At 42.4% G+C, this 23,033-nt stretch overlaps 1 protein-coding gene across 7 annotated transcripts in view; it reads left to right on the top strand.

The window, feature by feature from the left end:
- GRIA3 (glutamate ionotropic receptor AMPA type subunit 3) overlaps positions 1-23,033 on the top strand; it is a 267,365-nt gene that overhangs the window by 200,068 nt on the left and 44,264 nt on the right. For all 7 annotated transcript variants that reach the window (XR_005788042.1, XM_040467969.1, XM_040467966.1 and 4 more), the window contains 2 exons: positions 3,458-3,834; positions 14,105-14,303. Coding sequence is in view for 6 of the 7 variants with exons in the window: in XM_040467969.1 (XP_040323903.1) it covers positions 3,458-3,834; positions 14,105-14,303 (576 nt within the window). In the remaining variant the exon portion in view is untranslated. The remainder of the gene's footprint in view (positions 1-3,457; positions 3,835-14,104; positions 14,304-23,033) is intronic.

The raw sequence follows: 23,033 nt of genomic DNA on the forward strand, positions 1-23,033 counted from the left end.
AGGTCATGTTCTCATGGTTTGTGAGTTCAAGCCTGCACTTAGGATCTTCTGTCCCCTTCTCTCTCTGCCCTTCCCCCGTTTCTCTCAGAAATACATAAACATTAAAAAAAAAAGAAAGTTCGTTTGCTAAGAGATGGGAATGAAAGAAGGAATAGGTGAATCAGGGTGCCTGGCTGGCTCAGTCCGTAGAGGATGCGACTCTTGAACTTGGTGTCACGAGTTCAAGCCCCAAGTTGGGCGTGGAGCCTAGTTAAGAAAAAATAAAATATTTTTTATAAAAGGAATAGGTGAAGGCACAGCAATATGTTGAGAAGAAAAAGGACACAGACGATGGAGCTCGTGTCAGCTGGCGCCCATCTTCTCAGTGAAGAAAGAGGCAAGATCGCCCGCACAGATGATGGGACTGGTAAGGATCAGGGACCGCAAAAAGTTTGGAAGAAGCATCACTCACAGCCTTAGAGGAGAATCAGCTTTTGTGTGATAGATGATGGATTTAACTTCACAATTGGGGTGGTCTGAGATGCTAGTGAGCATTTCAGGTAGATTTGGTCAGCAGACTGTTGGCTTCAAGAAATACATACTTTCTGAAGCTCCCCTGGGCTACAGAACATCCTCCACAAGGGTGAGGAGTTGTGCCTGCTTTGTCTGTTGCTCACGGCTTCATCCCCAGCACCAAGAGTAGTGCTTGGCATGGAACGGGCACTCAGATATACACTGGAGGGAACCTGAGAGGGGTTGATTGTTGTACCTAAAAGTAGTGTATAGCAGAAACCTGTACACGTCTATAGAGTTACGACATTATGGTGGTTAAGAGTGTGAGTTCTACAAACATTACCAGCCATAGCCAAATTATGGAAAGAGCCATAAGTCCATATGGCTCTTATGGTCTTTGGTCCATAAGTCCTTATGGTCTTTGGCCATAAGAGCCAAAAGTCCATCGACTGACAAATGGATAAAGAAGATGTGATATATATATAAATAGATATTACTCAGCCCTCAAAAAGAATGAAATCTTGCCATTTGCAATGACATGGATGGAACCAGAGTGTATTATGCTAAGCAAAACGATTCAGTCAGAGAAAAACAAATACCACATGATTTCACGCCTACGTGGAATTTAAAGAAACAAAACAGATGAATATTGGGGAAAGAAGAAGAAAAAGGAAAGCAAACCATAAGAGACTCTAACAATAGAAAACAAACTGAGGGTTGCCAGGGCAGGGTTGGGAGGAGGGCTATATGGGTGATGGGCATTAAGGAGGGCACTTGTGATGGGCTATGGGTGTTAAATGTAAGTGATGAATCACTAAATTCTACTCCTGAAACCAATATTACACTATATATGAACTAACTAGAATTTAAATAACTTGAAACAAACCAGAAAAAGAGTATGAGTTCTGAAATCTGAAGACCAGGATTCTAATCCCAGACCTCAGTTTCCCCTTCATTAGCATGAGGATGATTAGTTTGCTGTGAGAATTAAATGAGATAATATATATGAGGTGCTTACACACAGAGTAAGCAGCAAATAAATGGTAGCTGGCTGTGTATTATCTGCATTTCTCTTTAAATTAATTAAGATGTGTTTTTGAACCAGTTTGAACCACCATATGGAGCTCAAGGTAGTAAAACATTTCTTTGAAAACATCTTCTATCTCAGAATTCATCATTATCTCCCCCCTCACTGGTAAGGATATTGAGATATAACCCTATGTAACAGAAAAAAATGATCCTCAAAATTGGTGTTTTCACTTCATATCTGATGGACCATCCAAAAAGCTTTCCTTAGAAGCATTTTTCTAGGTATGCATTTTAAGGCCTGGCTCCAGACTAAAGTCTATTAAACCTACTACTGTTGTAGAAGAACAGTTGTGGAGGCGCCTGGGGGCTCAGTCCATTAGGCATCCGACTCTGGGTTTCAGCTCAGGTCATGATCTCACAGTTCATGAGTTCGAGCCCCTCATCTGGCTCTGTGCTGACAGCATGGCACCTGCTTGGGATTCTCTTTCTCCCCCTCTCTCTCTCTCTGCCCCTCCCCTGCTCACACTCTCTGTCTCTCTCAAAATAAATAAATACATTTTAAAAAAGAAAAATCGTGGAAGACAAAAGAATGAAGTGTAGAAATTGCTAGCACCAAAAAGAAAAGAAGAGAAAAGAAAAGAAAAAGAAAAGAAAAGAAAAGAAAAGAAAATTTCTAGCGTCTTTTTTCACGGGATTAATATAAAAACATTGCCTGCCTTTGCCTGAGCCCATTATGCAGGGTTACTACTGACACTTTTATTTTATTGATCCAATACATGTGAGTGCCACACTGATATTTATCACTAGACATGATGGTTTCCTGTATAAATTCATACGTATTCTAATAACAGCTTTACCTTTGTTCTTGCCCATGCAGAATTCTTTCATGTTTACATAGATTATTTTCAACAATCAGCCACTTATTTTTTAGTCATCTCTAGTTTCTTTGGTTTAAAGTGTGTTGCAGTGACAGATACAAAAAAGAAACCCAGAAGATTGAGTCCCTGCCTTTAAAGAACCTATGTTTTAATAGACATGCTCTGAAAAAAATAATTGAAGAATAATAGCAAACACTCAAGTAAATTTTACACTGAGTACTGTGGTCCTGTGTTGCACCTCATGGTGGGGAGGGAGGCACAGAGTCTAGACTACTTGCTTGCCCCTCAAAAATATCCAGTCACATGAGGGAGATAAGACATAAGAGCATGAAAATTAAAATTAAGAAAACAAGAGTTAAGCAGTGATCGGGGCACCTGGCTGGCTCAGTTCGTAGAGCATGTGAATGTTGGTCTCGGGTCATGAGTTCAAGCCCCACGTTGGGCATAGAGCTTACTTAAAATAAAAAAAAAAAAAAAAAGAAAGGGGGGAGCCTGGGTGGCTCAGTTGGTTAAGCATCAGACTTTGGCTCAGGTCATGATCTCACAGTTTGTGGGTTTGAGCCCCGGGTTGGGCTCTGTGCAGACAGCTCAGAACCTGGAGCCTGCTTCTCTCTCTCTCTCTCACTCTCTGTCCTCCCCAGCTTGTACTCTCTCTCTCTCTCTCTCTCTGTCAAAAATAAAAATAAACATTAAAATAAGTAAATAAAGTTATAGAAAAAAGACTTAAGCGGTGATATGTCACAAGGGAGTACAAGATGAGTTGCAAGGTAGCAGAAAAATTCTAAGAAAGAAAAACTGAGGCAGTTGCCATAAGTCAACAATAGGTTGCAAAGGACAAAAGGCCAAGCGGCCAGCCAGCCAGTGCCCTTTCCTCACCTTACCATCAAGTTAAAGCTTTTTACAACCCATTGAATGCTACTACTTTTCTGATCAAAGCATTGACAAATCAATCGATTGTAGTGATCTAAGAGTTTATATTTCCACCAAGGAGGTTTAGTAAGTGGCAAATGAATAATGGAAATGCTATCTCTAAAAGAAAAAAAAATTTTTTTTTCCAGAGGGCTGATATAGCTGTCGCTCCACTCACCATAACCCTGGTCCGTGAAGAAGTCATAGATTTCTCAAAGCCGTTTATGAGCCTGGGCATCTCCATCATGATAAAGAAGCCTCAGAAATCAAAACCAGGCGTATTCTCATTTCTGGATCCCTTGGCTTACGAAATCTGGATGTGCATCGTCTTCGCCTACATTGGAGTCAGTGTAGTTCTTTTCCTGGTCAGCAGATTCAGCCCCTATGAATGGCACTTGGAAGACAACAATGAAGAACCTCGTGATCCGCAAAGCCCTCCTGACCCTCCAAATGAATTTGGAATATTTAACAGTCTTTGGTTTTCCTTGGGTGCCTTTATGCAGCAAGGCTGTGATATTTCTCCAAGGTTTGTTTCCATGCCTCCTTGCATTCTGTGGCTGTGATCCATTCATGTACATCTGGCATTCACCCATCTCAAGTCCAGATTTCTTTCATTTAGCATTCCATCCAATGACAAATTACCATCAAGCCATTTTGTGTGCCTGCGTCCATGAACTGAGTGTGTTACCGGTGTTGTTTTGAATGTCCTTCATGCATTTCTATAGTATCGTATATTTATACATATCATAGCAAACCTCTGGACTCTGGATAAAGGCAACATTGTCAGCTAATATTAATAATTCTCGGATAAAGCTAGTAGTAAGCCTTGATCAGATCAAACAGGCATGGTTTCCTCCTTAACTGAGCTGAAACATTTTCTCATTTGTCTAGAGATTGGATCTAGAAAAAAATGGAAAGAATATAGAACTCTTCCTAAAAACCCTCCTACTTTCCCCTTTCAGTGACCTTTTTCACTTTGCTCCTACACTGCCTACAACTATTCATTGTAGCATCTCACCCAAGTTTTAGAACTCAAACTATAAAACTACTAAAAGAAAACGTAAGAGGAAGTCTCTGTGATCTTGGATTGGACAAAGAATTTTCAAAACACAAAAAGAGACAATCCGTTTTTAAAAATTCCATAAACTGGACTTCATTAAAATTCAAAACTTTGGCATTTCAAAAGACATCATGAGAAAATGAAATACAAGCCACAGACTGGGAGAAAACATTAGCAAATCATACATCTGATCAAGGACTTATATCCAGAATATATAAAGATCTCTTACAACCCAATATAAAGAAGACAACCCAATTTTCAAAATGGACAAAAGATTTGAATAGACATTTCCCCCAAAGAAGATATACAAATGGCTAATAATCACATATAAAGATGCTCAACATCATTAGTCATTAGGGAAATGCAAATTTAAATCACAATGCGATATCTCTACATACCCTCTAGAATGGCTATAATCAAAATGACAGTACTGAGTGGTGGCTAGGATGTAGAATGACTGTAGCTCTCATCTGTCAGTAGCGTGAATGCAAAATGCTACAGCCAAATTAGAAGATGGTTTGGCGGTTTCTTATAGTCGGATACACACTTAAAATATGACACAGCAATTTCACTTCGCTATTCACTTAGGAGAAAAGAAAACCTACATCCTCACAAAGACTTATAAATGTTCATAGGAGCTTTATTTATAATAACCAAAAAGTGGAAACAACCCGAATATCCATCAGCAAGGGAATGGATAAACAAGATTTACTCCATTTGTCCAGGATAGGCAAATCCATAGGGACAGAAATTACGTTAGTGGTTTCTGGGGACATAGGAGGAGCAGAGAGAAGCTAATAAGTAGTGGATTAGGGTGAGGCAAGTACGGCTGGGTATAGCAAGTTCAAGGGTCAAATTCAGTCTTTATTTAAAATTGTGATATTTGTTCATCATGGATTTTTTTGAATTGCGATTTTGTTAATATTGCACTAAAGTGTTATCTATTGTGACTAATGAGATTTTGGTACCCCTTTAAATTTTGTGCGTGGGGTGAATGCTTTACTTGCCTCCCCCTAGCACCGGCCCTGTCAGGATTAACTGCAGATGAGCATGAAGGAACTCTGGGGGGAGGGAAATGCTCCAAAACTGGATTGTGGCGATGGCTGCACACTCTTAAGTTTACTAAAACCATTCTTTGTACACTTACATTGGTGAATTTGATGATATGCCAATTTCATCTCAGTGAAGCTACTGAAAATATTGAAATGTGAGTGTCCAGGACCTCTCCCACTTAGTTTAAGTGTTAACTCACCTAAACAAAAAGTGTTGAGTTCATAATCACAGAATACTGTAAGCAAATGCAACATCTTTAAAATGGGGGGGAGGGGAGTGGGGTTTTTTTCTGAAATAAAAAGTTGTCATTTTGGTAAAATTGAACATTAATCCAAATACTGACCAGAGTCCATTATACAAATGTATGGGGATTTTCATTTAGAATGTAAGGACTTAGAAGGTCACCCACTATGGTTTTACAGCATACTTCATTTTGAGATTATCCACTTGGAGCGTGAAGCATTTCAACTGAAGACTGGAAACATGGTAACCATCCTCTGTTTTCTAGTACAAGGTGTCTGGGGCAAGCCTCATTTGTCTAAGTCACACCTTTTGCCGCTCTCAATCTGCTTGGTTAGATTCTCCCAAATTCTTTCACTGCCCTTTCCTTTTGTGTTTACAACGTGTGTCATTTTGTGATACCACACGGGAGTTCATTTGTTTTGCGAGTTTCTTTTCTCTTTTTTTTTTTTTTTTTTTGAATGTTCATTTGGAGAGTAGGGTTTCCGAACGATCCGTAATTGAGTGATTTTTTTAACATGGCTGGCAATCTGTGTTGAGGCAATGCTGGAGAGTCATTAAGGCTGGAGATGTTACTGGTTTCTGTAAGTGAATTTTCAGAACTAAATTTGTGATAGCCCCACTGGAGTGCTGCATCCTACTCTGCATACTCAAACAGGACTCCAAAAGCTATTTGTTTTTAGAAGTATTTATGCATATTGCTTCATTAAGTAATAACTTAAAGATGATGACCTGAAAATGACAAGCTGGACAGATTTTTTTTTTTTTGTAGTAGAATTTAAGCTGTGGCTCTTCTGTGGCACTGAAATATATCAAATCCTTTTTTTTTTTTTTCAAACTCTTTGACTATATCCCTCAGTACAAAATACATTTTCCCACGATGAGTCAGTACATGTATAGGTTTGTAACAGAAGCTTCACCAAAGGTTACCCTTGCAGTGTGCATGAACTTGGATATATTGTTTCATTTTGTTTTCTTTTTTTAAGTTTTATTTACTTATTTTGAGAGAGAGAAGAGTGAGAGTGAGCAGGGGAGGGGCACAGAGAGAGAATCCCACTGTCAGTGCAGTGCAGAGCCCGATATGGGGCTTGAACTTAACCATGAATGAGATCATGAACTGAGCCGAAACCAAGAAGCAGATGCTTAACCAACTGAGCCACCCAGGTGCCCTTATTTTGTTTTAGTTTTATTTTTTTAATATAATTTATTGTCACATTGGCTAACACACAGTGTGTAAAGTGGGCTGTTGGTTTTCCCCTCATTTTGTTTTATATGCTGGTTGCAACTCAACCCAGCAACGGGGCACACAGCCCATGGAATAACACTGGTCTAGAGAAACGCATGATCCTTCCTGTGCTTTTGAGTAATAAATGATTGGTCTGTACATTTTCTACCATATGAGTGATCCCTCCTTCAATACTGTTTTTTGTGGCCTTCAAAGGAAATTATATCTTTCAGCCTCTTGAAACAATTTTATGCTTTTTAGCATATTTATTTCTCCTCGTCTTGAGAGCTCTAGTGGTTCTATATTTGTGCTCAGTTGTATACCAGAAAACTCCACTGAAATGTGCTTTCCTATTAACAGCTTTTGAAATTCCTGGTATTGACATGGCTGCGCCCTCAGATTCCCGGTTGCCTTGACTGCACATGCCTGCGTTCCCCTTTACTTCTGTTGAAGGGCCACACTTAGAATGCAGACTCTCCAGAAAGCCCCCAGTGCGAACATACACCGTACACTCTGGCTTGTCCCCCGATCGAGGCGATTCAAGGAATTGTAAGAGACCACACTTTAAAGTACAACTCTCAACTGTTATAGCGGGAGGAGATGGCAGACAAATTCACCCCGCTGCTTCCGTTCCAGGGGGACAGTGACCTTCCCTGAGCTTCCCCACCTCGCCACGTAGGGGCACTTTCCCTGCGTTATCATACGGATTTTTAACCCTCAAGGTGCTGCCACAAGGTGGGCCTTGTACTTATTTTAAAGTTGAAGAAGGTGACGCTGGCGTTAAATAATTGGCCCATTCACGCGCTGCTGGCAGAGCCAGTATTCAGACCGGACTCCAAGTCCACACGCTGTGCGCTTTTCGCTTCGGGCTGCTTTTCTCACATTGTAGACCAAAGAACAGGACCCAGAGAGAGAATGCGACGGAGGCCGGGGTCATAGGGGTTCGGAGAGCCAGCGGTACAAACTGTTCCCACCGGCACGCGCCGCCTCCCACTACCGACCTACAGGCGCGCGGCTTGGTCGGTTCTTTTCCTCGGGTTCGGTTCGCGTTCGTGCCCGGGAGCTAGTTTCCAGTCTCCCGACCTCTGCCGAAACCCCGCCCCTGCCCCGGTTGGTAAAGAAAGGGGGCAGTGAGCGCTCAAAATGCTGCCGAGCGGGTGTTCCCCTAAAGTAAAAGAGCAGGGAATCGGCAATGAGACATCACAAGGAAAACCGAGCATCATTCTGTTTCCATCAAATACTGGTACGGACGGGGGCCTAGAAGCTTAAAGAGCCCACGTCGAGGTTCGGTTTGATAGTTTCAACCACTCCCGTTGTTCAGACTGAGCAATTCAGCTGGAGGCTGAATCACCTTGCGAGAGGGTGATCCATGTGATGAGCTGAGGTCCTCTCCATATACAAATGTGTTTTTGGGGGGCAGTCGGGAGAAGAAAGCATAAGGAGATTCCATTCAACCCTCTTCCCCTTGACGGGGGATGGGGAGCTAGGCCGCGGGTGCAGCCAGATGGAGGTAGCGTAGTGGTTAAGTACGTGGGTGCCGGAGCTCGGCTCACTAGATTCACAGTCGGCTTAGCAGCTGTGTAACTCGGGGCACGTTACTAAATCTGCCTGAGCCTCAGCTCCTCCTCCGAGAAATGTAAAGTGCAGTACCTGGCGACAGTAAGCTCTCGGTAAAGGTTAGCCACCGTCATTATTAAAGCGGATGCTCTTAACTGCCCTGATTTCACAAACACTAACACTTAATATGGTACTTGCGTTTGAGTCCCTGAAACTCCTTAGGAATACAGCTCAAATTTTAGCCAGTGCCGCATAGCTGATTTCTGATGAGAAATGACCAACAACCTTCCTTCCTGAATCCACAAAGTGCTCTCCTTAAGGATTTCACCTGGTGCAAATATTTTGACTGTATTATTCAATAATGGTTTACGGATGGTGACAGAATGTTACAGTTTTTTAATCTGAAATTTATTTCCTTTGTAAAACTTTGATAGAACCTTGCTAAGCAGTCTGAAGTGCAAGTCCTTCCAGGCAAATGCTCCCCCTGCTGACTTTCTTTGAAGCTGCAGGGACATCTGAGGGCTAGCCAAGTAGATGTGAGCATTGGGGGAATTCTGATCCAGAGAACGTGCTAACTTGAACCTGATTACTGTGTACATATTATTCAAAAGACACCACTCTTCTCTAACTCTTCAAGATATAAAATACTTCGGGGGCGCCTGGGTGGCCCAGTCGGTTAAGCGTCCGACTTCGGCTCAGGTCATCATCTCACGGTTTCGTGGGTTCGAGCCCTGCGTCGGGCTCTGTGCTGACAGCTCGGAGCCTCGAGCCCGCTTCGGATTCTGTGTCTCCCTCTCTCTCTGCCCCTCCCCCGCTCACACTCTGTCTCTGTCTCTCTCTCAAGAATAAACAAACATTTTTTTAAATGTTCAAATACTTTAGAGGAGTGGGTAGGACATCTGTCCAGGTTAGTTGACACCTAAATCCTTTTGTAAAGTGGAAAATATGTACCAAATGATAAAAGACACGAAGGGCATGGAATGAATGGGATGGAAGACAACAGGATTTGTTTTTGTACTCCATTTTAAGCAACGTCCTTTTGTTTGCCGATGTCCGACCAGCATCTCATCCTACTGCAAATTCTCTTCAAAGTAGGAGTGATGTGGTGATAAATTAATGATGTAAGAGCAGGATTTTTATTGCGACTACTTCATGACTGTTCTGGCTGAAAGCCGTAGTTTTCAGTCTTTGGAAGATGGTTACTTATTCCCATCAGAAAATACTATACGAGCCAAAGATTGATTCTGCACGCTTTTTAAAAATCTGTCATAGATACAGCATTGAATAGAGTGTAGAAAAGAGCCATACTTTGCAAGAAAGAAGAGGGGGAAAAAAGAGAATGATGAAGAGTTTGTGCAAAGGAGAAGCGGTTACAGTTTCAGCTCCTGATCTTGCGAAGCTAGTAAAGTGAACATTTCAAAATTTCCTTACGGGATGAAGGGTACAGCACATAGCTCACTTTTATTATCATTTCAGAGGTCGTAAAATACATGTTCTTATTAACTCAGAAACTCTACTTCCGTATTATTACAGATAACAAGAGCATTGTATATTATTTTGCGGTGTTTTTATGTCTGTTTTCCTCTTGTTGCTAATCTACTTTCATTAACTTCACGCCTCCTCTTACATTTCTTCAAAAGGTACGATATGCTCCTTACGATGCATTTTTATAAATACTAAATGTGCAGCATTTTATAGCCATTTCATTATGCTAACCTCAAAATCTGTCTTGTGCAACAAAACTCTTTGAAATGAATGTTAAACATTTTGAAGCTGCGTTAATGGGGGGAAAGAAACTGGAAAATGACAGGTCTTTTTAACTCAACTATAAAGTCTTGTCTTGTTTTAATAGATCCTTTTAAAAATGTCATGGGGCTGACCCATCAGTCACTTTTTATATAGCCTCCGTGTGAAATGTGGGTTTAAATGGCTCTGGTTTCATTAACGAGAAAAGGGAAATGTAAAAATTCTTACAGAGCCGCTTCCCTTTGAGTGCCACTGCACCTTTTCTCCGTGAGGAAGGATTTAGGTGTCCGTGCCATAAAGGAAAGAAAGTGGTAGAAATCCCACTGAGACTCTTGTCAAAGCTACTACTGCCTTGAGGGGAGAATGTTGAACGCAAGCCTGTGCATTTAACACGGATTCCAAGAAAGCTCCTTTTCCATCTCTGCCGAGGCTTCTGGATGCTATTACACCATCTCTATGTGAATATTCACCAAAATTCTCCATGCTCATAGGTGTATCATCGTATTAACCGTGTAGTTGCCAAAGTCAATAACCATGTATAAAGGGGCCACCAAAATGACCATTTTGCACTGAGGTTTCTTTTCAGTCATGTCAACAGCCAATCTCAGCTAAGTCCTGCAGATCAACCACATGTTTATCTGAATCACCTATTACGGTGGCCAAAATAACCAGATTATCATGTGCAGGCTTGATTTTAGATCATACAGACACGATCCATTAGCCTCAATAGAATGGCACAAGTGTAATTTCCATAAATTACTGTATCTTTCTCCATGTTTCAAGTAGACGATGCAAAAACTACCACTGGTATTCGCAGCAGCTTAATACACCGCTTTCCATACCAAACCATGATTCTGGAATCACTCCAAAATCCATTCTCCCCTTGGTCTCAGGAAAACCCTATCCTTCCAAATAAGGATGGCATTCACAGGTTCATTCCAAAGGAACAACAAACAGATAATAAACAATAATTATCCAAGCATGTTTGGTTTTCCTGCAACTATAATTCTCAGTTATTGTCAGAAAATTGTACCTTCTATAATTTATACACCATTCTAGATTGTCTTCTAGAAAATGTGACTGTTTGGTAGCACAGAAATGTGGGCATTTCTTTCCTGTTGTATAAGTATAGATGATTGATTTCTGATTTCTCCTCTCTGTGCCTCAGTCTCTTCATATGTTAAATGCCTCTGTTTTCTAATCTGGAAAGAGTTGACCCATGTCAACCCAAAGTAATCAGAACGGTCTGGCACACAGGAAGTGCTCAGGAAGGGTTAGCTATTATTGTTATCATTTTTATTACCCTATTACTATGGATGCTACCTTGGAACATTAATCTTTTATACGGTAAAATTCTTTCCAGAGTCACATCAGTCGAGAATAAATTAAATATATATGGCAACAATGAAGAAAGACTATGAGGGTCCAAATTCATCATTGAAATATCCTATAAACTTTTAGCATTTGGAAGTGTAACACATTCTTCCTGGTTCATCCAGATGTTTTTATCTCTTCTGATTAAAAGGGACGTGTTCCCAGATGAAATCCTGAGAGAACATAACTATTAGTTAGAGAAATCTGTCGCAAAGCAGATTTTCACATCTGAAAGGCTAAAAGGGATTGTGTTCAAAAGTAAAGCAAGAAGGGTTGCTTTAAGCATCCGGGAACCAATAGGAATTGCAGACTTTAAAAAAATCAAATCGTTTTGTTTCAGTTAATCAGTAAAGAATGCCATTTATCAAAACACCTGCCAAAATGATTTGATCAGAGTGGAAAATCAAAAACAGCTGAATTTTCCAGAGGCTAATAAAAGTTTATCTTGGGACACGGGAATTTAAATTTGCCTGGACATGGTAAAATGCAAGCACAAACAGAGAAGAGCTTGACCTGCTAGCTTTCAGCCCAGAACTTCCCTCTTCCCACAGAGCCTGGAGATGTGCCAGGCTCCTATGCCCATTCTTCACTTTCCATCACAGTGGGTTCTTTTCCTGTGGCCTTTCTGGGCACGGGGGAACATAGCTTAATCAGGCTGGAGCTCCGCCACAGAAAGAACTATCCTAGAGATAATGTGGCAAAGTTTTCTAGAACCTAGGGACCAGATTTTCATTTCTGTAGACAGAGCCAGCCTCGAGCAGCATTGTCATGGAGGTGAAGCTGCCTCCGCACCAGCCCCAACCCATCACTGAGCACTCAGTGCCTTCAGGGCCCCCTTGCTTCCCACAGACCCTCCCCTGAGCAGCATTCATGATGTAGGGACCACGACTCTCAATCCTGGCTGTACCAGAGCTTTCCGCAAATGCTGCTGCTTAGGCCTAACCCCCAGAGAGTCTGACTTAGATGATCTGGGGTGGAGCCTAGGCATTTTTTGTGTGCCGCTGTCCTTTGTTTGATTTCGCCTCAAGCTTCCCAGACGATTCTGATGTGCAGGCAGAGTTGAGAATCACTGATGTAGAAGAAGGACAGTATTTCTCGTTCTGGTCTGCAGACCACTGCAGTCACCAGGGATGGGTAAGAAATGCGGGTTCTTGAGCGCTCACGTATTCCGAACCTGCCTTTTCACAAACACCCCAGGTAATGCCAAAGACATAGTTACATTTAACAACAAATTTTTCCCTTATTAAAACTTACCCATCTTGGAGTGCCTGGGTGGCCCAGTCGGTTGAGCTCAGGTCATGATCTCACGGTTTGTGGGGTTCAAGCCCCACGTTGGGCTCTGTGCTGACAGCTCGGAGCCTGGAGCCTGCTTCGGATTCTTTGTCTCCCTCTCTCTCTGCCCCTAACCCACTTGCATTCTGTCTCTGTCTCTCTCAAAAATAAATAAACATTAAAAACATTTTTTTTAAACTTACCCATCTTCTGTCCGATTCTCTACTAACTGCATACACTAATCCACGATAATGTGATAAGAGGTCCTATTGAAGTTGTGTGTTAACATTTTGACCAAGTCTTCTGAAGAAAATGCAGGTGATTCCAACACGAAGATTCTCGATGGCAGCCTTGTGAGGATGGTTTTGTTTGTTTTGATTATTTGGGGGGGAGAGGTGGAGGTGGAAACAAAACTTTTAGTGCCCCTCAAATTCTATTATACCGGTAGTTCCTTAGTTCACTCGAGGCTGTCCTGTGTGCTAAGGCTTAGTTTGTAAAAGCAAAGAGTTTGGGTCCCTGGCTAGCCATTTATACAAAGATCATAATACATATTATCTTATGGCTCCTTTTTGCCTCACACGTGACCGGCTCCACAAAATGGAGCCGGTCTTTATTAAATTTACTAAACTCAGAGTCAAGAGTACTCATCCACCCACACCCACCCATTTCCCTTCAAATACGTAAGGGCTTTTGACTCGGTTTCTCCCATGACATCATCTCACATCCGTGGCTCTCAGCCTTGGCCGTGCCTTGTAATCACCTGGCGAGCTTTAAAAAATATATATGCCTGGATCCCACCTCCAAGGTTCTGATTTAACTGGTGTCGGGTAGGCTGGACATGAGTTTTGTTTTGTTTTGTGTGTGTGTGTGTTTTGTTTGGTTTTTAACAAAGGTCCCAGGTGATTCTATTGCGCAGGCTCAGAAGCACACAGAGCTCACACAGGAAGAGAATCTGATAAGTATAATTATTATGTGTCATCAGGAGCTGGTAAAAAGAAGATATTTTTTCTAGAATTAAAAAAAAAAAATCGTGCTCTGCAAGCCAGATAGGCCTGAAGGGCCTATACTATGCATGTACCATCATCATATGCCATCACCACATGGGATGTTGTTAATATGTTACTTTTGTTTGCTGTTTGTTTGATTCCCTGACATCACCTACTTCAACTATACTGAAACCACTTCTCTTTCCAGAAATTAAGATAATGATTTTTGTAAACTGAAATCTGGCCCCTCGGGGTCCGGACTGGTCTTTGTTTTGTTTTGCAGGTCGCTGTCCGGGCGGATTGTCGGAGGGGTTTGGTGGTTCTTCACCCTGATCATAATTTCTTCCTACACTGCCAATCTTGCTGCTTTCCTGACTGTGGAGAGGATGGTCTCTCCCATAGAGAGTGCTGAAGACTTAGCTAAGCAGACTGAAATTGCATATGGGACCCTGGACTCCGGTTCAACGAAAGAATTTTTCAGAGTAAGTGCTTTGCGGTTAATTGGGCCTGCTGCTTTTTCTTTTATCATCTTCTCACAAAGGCAAATTCACAGTACTTTTAAGGGAGGGATGGGAAAGTGTGGGGATGTTATCGAAGTGCAGCATAAAACAGCATAATACATAAATACGGCCCTGCTTGGCTGGTGACCTACTTCATTGTTGCTTCAATTAAGACTCGTGCGCTATGTAACAAGTTGGATACAAGGGCACTGAGCTTGAGCTCCCAGGTCTGAATCTCATCCCTGTCGCAAAGCGATTGTTTGTCCTTGGGCAAGCCATTAGCCTCGATCACCTTCCTTGAAAACTGAGGCGGCTGAACTAAATGATATGCATTCTCCTTTTGAGCTTTTATAAAGGTAGATATTATGTCTCAGCGTTTCACAGAACTTAGGTACTTGGCTCTAAGACTCTGCAGAGTGATAGACTATAAAATTAGATATTCTGTGTCAGACACTGGTTTCCTATTGAAGTGCTTTACACTTATTTCAAGCGTTCATATACATGCTGATAATTCAACGTTCAAGGAAGCTGGTGATTGTTTTAGTTTCTTGAGTACACTTATACCCCCCTTCTACTCCATCATAGACCCAATCTTAGTGGGGAAACAGCAAGTTGTTCACTAACAAAAGGTAGTAAAGCTACAGAAACACTGTCAAGAGGAAAGATGAAAGAAGATCAAAGCAGAAAGTTCTAGAAGGATGATATGATGGACAAGCCCCTTTTACATAAACTATCAAGATCTTTGTTCTGCCAACTGGACTACGAGAAAGGCTCCCAGTGGAGTGTTTAAGAACTCAAATGTTTTTCAGTTGCCCCAACCAGGAAAGTACGGTGATTAGAAAATGGACCCATTCTCTACATTACCACTGCCTGCTACCATAACCACTATAACTGGTTGTAGCAATGATACAGAGGCCACTTGTAGAGTAGGTAAAAGGGAAACGTTTAGTCTGTGCAACCAATAATTAAGCTGGTTGGCAGGTGTAACTACTAACTTTTCCTTAACGTCCAGGGTAGATAGATGTTGGTGCTAAACCAGCTTACTTTAAGAAATCAGTAAGAAATGTATTTCTGCATGTATTATCATGAGATTTGCCCAGTTATTTCATGGAAAACCAGGAGTAGGTTTCTCACGATTGTAGCAATTAGCTAAAAACTGTTTTCATTCCCTGAAGGAGAAAGCGTTCATTCTAGGGCCCTTTCCACAATTCTTATCGGCTCTGGATATCCCTTTCTCACTTTTACCACTGTTTACCGAGCAGATCAAAATCCCCAACGAGAGAGAGGGGCCCAGTGTTGGAACTATCAATGAAGACCTTCTGGAACTAACCTGGCCTTGACCCTCACCACTGTGGAAGTCCCAGAAACTTATCTAGAAATAATCCCCTGCCTACATGAAATCACCCACATGTTTCAGGGCAATAAGCGGGCAACTTCCATCTGCTGAGTAGTCAGCACATTATCAGCTCCATGGAAATCTGGTTTGGTATCCACCTTCAAAAGCATCCCAGGAGGCATCAAGTTGCTATATGAAGTAATTGATCACTTAGGCTACCAAGATACCAGACTTGGACCCTCTGATAAGAGCCCCTTGTTCCATTGGAAAGCATTTTGCCTTCAAAAACGATTCGAAATCAGGAAGGTGTACTTTAAATGGTAATCGATAGACGGCATCAATTCCCATTAAGCTTTCAAAGGCCATTCATCCATACTGCAGGCAAAGGTCCCTCTCTGGGAAGATTTATGAGGGCAAAGGCTTGAAAGCATGACCAAACAGTCGCTGTCCCGTCACCCAGACCCCACCCGCCACACATTTTGTTTCTTTCTCAAAAACCAGGAAAGTGTCTGCTAATCTATTCGATGATGGTTTCATTAAAAAGCCTCACATTACCAGAGCCGATTTGAATCAACATCCAATTCTGAGCAAAGCTATTGCCACATTCTAATTGGTTTGCAGCTTCTAATGCTCACCGATTCCTAGTGACCTTTACAGCCAATGAGTAATTCGTATGGAAATGGGGCTGTTATGAGAATCTGATTAGAGAGGGAGCTGGATATTTCCAGGTATAAGGAAATGCAAATCATTTTCTAATTCTCACACACCACTTTTTCCGTTTTCCCCGATTGGTTGCTCGTGACAGCATTAGGATTCTGTGGGGAAGTTCTTCAGGGCAGCACACGAAGGTTGATGATCTAAGCGTGGAACTGAGCTATCTAGAAAAATCAACTTTTTAAGCCTGCTTGTGCTGGAAATGTTATGTAAACCTAACAAAGGGTAAGGTTGGTATTCGATGTAATACAGGGGAGCCCAACCCGTCGGTCTTGAAGCCATTTGTACCCTCCATGGTCTCCACCCCACCCTCCTTGAACCACATAGATCGGAGAAGACAGCCAGCCAGAACCCCTCATCTCTCTCCCAGGGACTCCACTGAACTAGTATGTCACCACCCCTCCCCCAGCCCTCACTGATCTGGGGGCAGTTTTAAGAATGGTCACTCCTCCGCACACAGGAAAAGGGAGGACCTCAGATGGCATGCCTTCTGAACTTTAGAGACTAAAACAAGATCACGCGCAGCATTTACAAACACGACATAAGCTCATTTCTTCCCATTCTCACTGCCTACTAAAACCACAGAGACCAAATAGTAATACCATAAAACAGCCCGGGGCCAGCCCTCTAGTGCTTCCACTAAGAGAGAGAAATAAATAAAATACAATTCCTTTCTAATTGCCCTGCAGACATTTTTACTCTTCCTGGATAAGGCTGCCATTGAAATGATGGTATTTTAAAATGATTCCTTTGTGTCTCTCATTTTCCAGCTATCCTTAGCTGTTATCTTACAATCACATAAAGTCACTGGCACAGAGAGACCTGCTCCATCCGGAAAGGCAGGGAGGGACTGAGCAAAATGCATGTAGCTGGAAGAGACATCTGAAATATTACCGTGAGCCCTCTCGACTTGAAAACTGATTTCCTTAGACAGCAGCTCCAAAACTAAATGTCCCAACTGCAGTGGAGGCACCCGTGCTAAAAAACACGTCGACAGCTTTATTGTCATTGCCCAGAGAAATGCCACTATGATTTGGAAAGCTGCACCGAAATGATCATTCTCCACTAGGTTTTGGAAATTTAACCTGATACGGATTCATGTTAAAAAGTAGCACTGGAGAAAAAGCCTCCACACCCCCCGGAAATATTCGATGACTATGATGCTTGATTTCTTTTCCAGATACCTGACCGAATCCCCACTAAAGGTAGTTCGAGGCATTACAGAAGGTTGCATTTTTAAATGAAATGTTTAATATTAATTTAAAGCCCTTTGAAATTCTAAATATAAAAGGAGAGAAGTGGAGAGAGAATAAGTTGCTCTCACGTGCTGGGCAGGACAGAGAAACTGAGCTTTATCTGGAGACCACAGAGGGGACTGTCCCATCTTCTGACTTGCAGACATTGTACCATGTGGCACAGCTGAATTTACTCGTGCAAACTGTTTTATTGGAATGCAAGAGTCTATGACGAGCTGTTGTCATCGGTCATATTAATTTTTCTAAATGTAGGCTGTAAATGAAGAGCTCTCGAACGGATTTGAAAAGTAGTCCCTACTAATAGTATTTAGATCCTGCTTACACATTCAGACTCTCTGTGTGTGTCTCTCTCTCTCTGTCTCTCTCACACACACACACATTTTCAATTGGAGTCCACATTTCCATATCCCTCAGTTATCTATTACAGGGCCTTTGAGGTACACGGGGAAAGAAGTCTCCTTTGCACCTATGCTATGCTGACCTTTTCACATGATCGAGAAAACCAACCATAGACGTTTACGCTCTGTTACATGTTACAACTGAGCTATGTACACGTCGGACCTCCCTAACCCCTTAACCCATTCCCCTAGACTCAGGAAACACGCCAACATATGAGAGCCTTTGGTTAAAATTTTTCGCACCAAGTACTACAATGGATTTGCAATTTTGACAGATAATAGACTTGGACAACTGCAACCAGATTTAATTAGTTTGAAGACACATATGATATGACCAAATGTTTGGGGACACAGCCAAACCACATACTAGGGAACACACAATAGTGACAACAAGAGAGGAGTTTGACACCAAGGGATGGGAGGTCAGAGACATCTGTTGGGCCTACTACTTGGCAGTTTTTAAAAAAGAAAATCCGTTTTTTTAATTTTGACGTGGATCTTTTGATGCCACCTTCTCAAAACCAGTCTGTTCCAATGTCACATGATACGTTGCACGACAAGACTCCTAGACCTCACAGGTCAAGACTGTGGTGGGGCACCAGACACAAGGTGAGGCTGCCGAGGCCTGACCGAACAGGCCTCAGGAAGAGGGAAAGGGACACTCAGACGGCCGTCGGCCTTTCCCGCCCCTCGGCGGCCAGGGGTCTGTGGTTCCATAGGCCTTCCTTGCAGGCAACTCTCAAGCTGGGTGGAGAGCACGCTCTCCAAAGGAGTAGACATTGGTTGACCTGACAACTGTGCACAACCAACCACACACCTCCTATCTGTCTCCAAGAGAAAGGCGGAAATGCAGCAATGAAGACAGGCTATGAATAACGCCCTAGATTCTAGTATTTATTCATCACTCTATCAATAACTTTTTTTTTTTAAGTTTATGTATTTATTTTGAGAGAGACAGAGACAGCGTGAGTCGGGGAGGGGCAGAGAGAGAGAGAGAGGGGGAGAGGGAGAGGGAGAATCCCAAGCATGCTCCACACTCTTAGCACAGAGCCTGACATGGGGCTCAGACTCACAAACCGTGGGATCATGACCTGAGCCGAAACCGAGTTGGACGCTTAACCGTCTGAGCCCCCCAGGCGCCTCTCAATAACTCTTTTTGCGCACTCTCTAGGTGCCAAGTTCCAGGCTAAGCACTGAGGATCCATCTCTGTAAACTAAATTTCTGTCTGTTTTATACCAAATCGCATGAAAATGCTTACACAGGGCCCTCCACCATATTTGGAGGTGATTTTGGGGGATAGACGGACTTGAAATATAGGCATCTCAGGAACCTAGATGATCACACCCTTCAGGACAGCTGACAGTGTTTATTTTTATATTGCTACTTCTCTGCATGCACCAATCTATGGCTACACTCCATGGTGAATAACAAAAGGGTTAATGATTCTCCATAACCCAACACGAGGGTCAGTTAGGTGGTGAATAAAGCAGAAACGGCCTCTACTCTCTGGGAGCTCACAATCTAGAGGGCCGCCAATTTTCAACACATTTTCACACACATTACCACATTCAATTCACACAACAATCCTGCAATACATGTGAGACAAAATGACATTGTGACTTGATGAATGTCACTGGGCTCAATGGGGAAGAGCTAGAACTCGGAGGCCAGATTGGGTCCCCTTTCCAGCCCATCTCAGTGCCCTTCTGGTGTGAGTGTTCACAGAAACGGGGGGCGTTAGGCATGAATCAAGCTTCTGGTGCGGCACGTGCTAAGGCATCTGTATTATCTCCTGGTTGATCTTTTATTTCCCTTGATGGGTCAGTTAGAAAAGAGAACCTATACCCACTTTAAATGACATTTTCCCATGCTCTGATAGCCTCAAAAGGATCCAGGATAAGAAGCCAAGGAAAAGGAGGTCATCCATAAAACTATAGCGAATGCCACAAACACATCAAACCTCTATAATTCACAGCTGATTATACTTTCTGATATGCCCAGGGTTATGTCATAGCTGGATAAAACTGGAAAGAAAAAGAGAGAGGGAAAAGATGATTTCTAGTTCCACATCCACTGACGACTTCCTTGTTTTTCTTTGGGTGAGAAGCATTCGGTCTCGGTTTCCTCATGAACCGATGGGAATATTCTCTGCTCTACCTTCCTTATGGGGTTGGTAAGAGGATAGTATCACAAAAAGCTCTTTAAAAGGATGAAGGTTTCTACAAATTCCAGGAGACTTTAGGGAAAGGGCCCAACAATAGAGCAACTAAAGCATAAAGACTGTCCAGGCAAGGCTCCGTGGAGATGTGAGGGAGGGGTACTTCTCAAGAATAAAATAAGATAAAATAAAATCATCTCTGCTGGCTCAGTGGAAGAGAGGTGGGCTTTTTCCTGACTTTGGGAGGAGAGAGAAAGTTCATTTGTATCCTCCCCCCCCATCCTGATCCCATCCCTACCCCCGTTATCAAATATTACTCCTGACCTCATCTCTCCATCTTCAGTCATTCCTTTGTGGCTTGCAGATTCAACAACTCCAAAACACACAATTTAGAGCCGCCCTTGAAGACCACCTAGAAACTTCAGGTGCTTCCAAGGGGGCACGCAGGCCATCTGCCCAAAGTAACCAACCATATGGATTTCATTAGCCTAGCTCTGTTAGTCCTCTCAGGTAACCTACTTGCTTATGAGAGCATTTCACAGCCCAGAAAGCCTAAGGGAGTTAAGTCTTCCTTTTCTTTGAGGCTGCTGACTCGCGCAGACAAGCAGACAACGCCAGGGTAATTAACACCACGCAGGATCCCCAGATCTTTGGGAGAACTCTTCAACCCTCTTTCTGAGAGTAATTCACCTCAGGATCTTTCTTTTCCTAGCCGACAAAATCAAATCACCTCAGCGCTTCTAGTTGGAAGGGTTGGGCCCATCTGTTCAATTACACCTTCCTTGAGTTCACCTGGCAAGCCTGCGCAGGTTAATTATTTAAGTTCTCCTTCATCACCAGGCAGACGTCTAAAAACCTGACCATCAGGATCAAATAAAATTTCAACATCCTGAAGCTCAACTAATAAAAACATTAGGTTAACTAGAATGCTTGGTTGCACTCCACTTTTGAAAGGAAAAAGCAACTCACACAAACAAAACCTTGCTCTGACTTTTTTCTTTTGGGGGGGGGACAAAATTCATTTTTTTTTTAATTTAAATTCAAGTTAGTTAACATTCAGTGTTGTCATGGCTTCAGGAGTAGAACCCAGTGATTCATCTCTTACATACTATGCCCAGTGCTCATCCTTAAAAATGCCCTCGTTAATCCCCATCACCCGTTCTCCCCCACCCAGAAACCCTCGGTTTGTTCTCTGTATTTAAGAGTCTCTTATGATTTACCTCCCTCCCTGTTTTTATCTTATTTTTCCTTCCCTTCCCCTATGTTCATCTCTTGTGTTTCTCGAATTTCACACATGAGTGAAATCATACGATATCTTTCTCTGACTTACTTAGCTCAGCATAATACCCTCTGGTCCCATCCATGTTGTTGCAAATGGCAATATTTCATTCTTCTTCATCACCAAGTAGCATTCCATACACACACACACGCACACACACACACCCCACATCTTCTTTATCCATTCACCAGTCAATGGAAATTTGGGCCTTTCCATCCTTTGGCTATTGTTGCTAGTGCTGCTATAAACATTGGGGTGCACGGGCCCCTTCAAATCAGCATTTTTGTATCTTTTGGATAAATACCTAATAGTGTAATTGCTGGGTTGTAGGGTAGTTCTATTTTTAATTTTTTGAGGAATCGCCATACTGTTTTCCAGAGTGGCTGCGCCAGTTTGCATTCCCACCAACAGTGCAAGAGGGTTCCCCTTTCTCCGCATCCTCACCAGCATCTGTTGTTTCCCGAGCTGTTCATTTTAGCCACTCTGACTGGTGTGCGGTGGCATCTCATTATGAATTTTTTTTTTCAAAAAAACTACTAGGTGATGTCCTGTGGTCATATGCATTCCAGTCTTCAAAGTCTTCTACCTTTTTAAACAGTGAGTAAATAAATCTTGAGAGTCTATAATATCAAGTTAGGCACCAGGGCTATAATAGTTACGTTTTCGCAAAAGGGAGTTAGTCCTCTGTGAAAATACGCTTCAACCACAAAACTGTCTTCTGAGAAGAAAGCAGTAAGACACACTAGAGGCATGAATCATTAGGGACTTCCGGACTTGAAAAATTCTTTGAGGATTAACCGTATCCAAGTAATGTTGCAGTGAACATGGGTGTACCAACAGCTCTTCAAATCCCTGTTTTCAATTCCTTTTGGCATATGCTTCAGAGTGGAATTGCTGGATCGTACGACAATCCTTTGCTTGTCTTTTATAACTTTTAAGGTCTATTTTGATACAAAAGATGAGGGCATTTTCTTTTCTGGTTTCTTCCCGTTGCTGCTCAAACAATCCTAATCTTCTCAGAGGCCATAGATGCCTCTCTCCCAATAGGAAGAGGGTCGCTAGGTAGTTGCTGTTGGGGCAGAGCTTTAGCTAGTATCACAAAGTTTCATCTTGATACATCTTGACTGGAGTTGAGGAGGAGGATGTGTATGTGTGTAAGTGTTGAAAAAAACCTGAAGTCCTATCTATACCACACATATGTACAGAGGGTCCTGGATATTTTAGCTACCGATTCCAGCTTGTAACAAAATTTTGAGGGAACATGCTTTCTCTTTCTGTGTTTGGGCTACAACTTTGATGCCCCAGCAAGATGGCACCAGAAGGCAGCCACTGGATGGTAGAGTGAAACCCATCTTCTTTCTGTTTGAAACGGTTTAGAATGTCACCTGTCTGAAGGACGGACTTGGATAGTGATGATCTATTGCATTTCTTCCCTCTTCTGATTGTGAGCATCTGTCTGTACGTTATCCCCAAAACAAACCTATCTGCACACTCTTGGTGCCCTAATGAAGAGGTTCCTGAAGGTGGTTAGCTGCTATGCCTAACAAAGCCTGCACTGTAGAACCGAATC

Source organism: Herpailurus yagouaroundi, unplaced genomic scaffold, assembly GCF_014898765.1.
Source record: "Herpailurus yagouaroundi ecotype Mexico unplaced genomic scaffold, PumYag 67641, whole genome shotgun sequence".
NCBI classification, from domain to species: domain Eukaryota; kingdom Metazoa; phylum Chordata; class Mammalia; order Carnivora; family Felidae; genus Herpailurus; species Herpailurus yagouaroundi.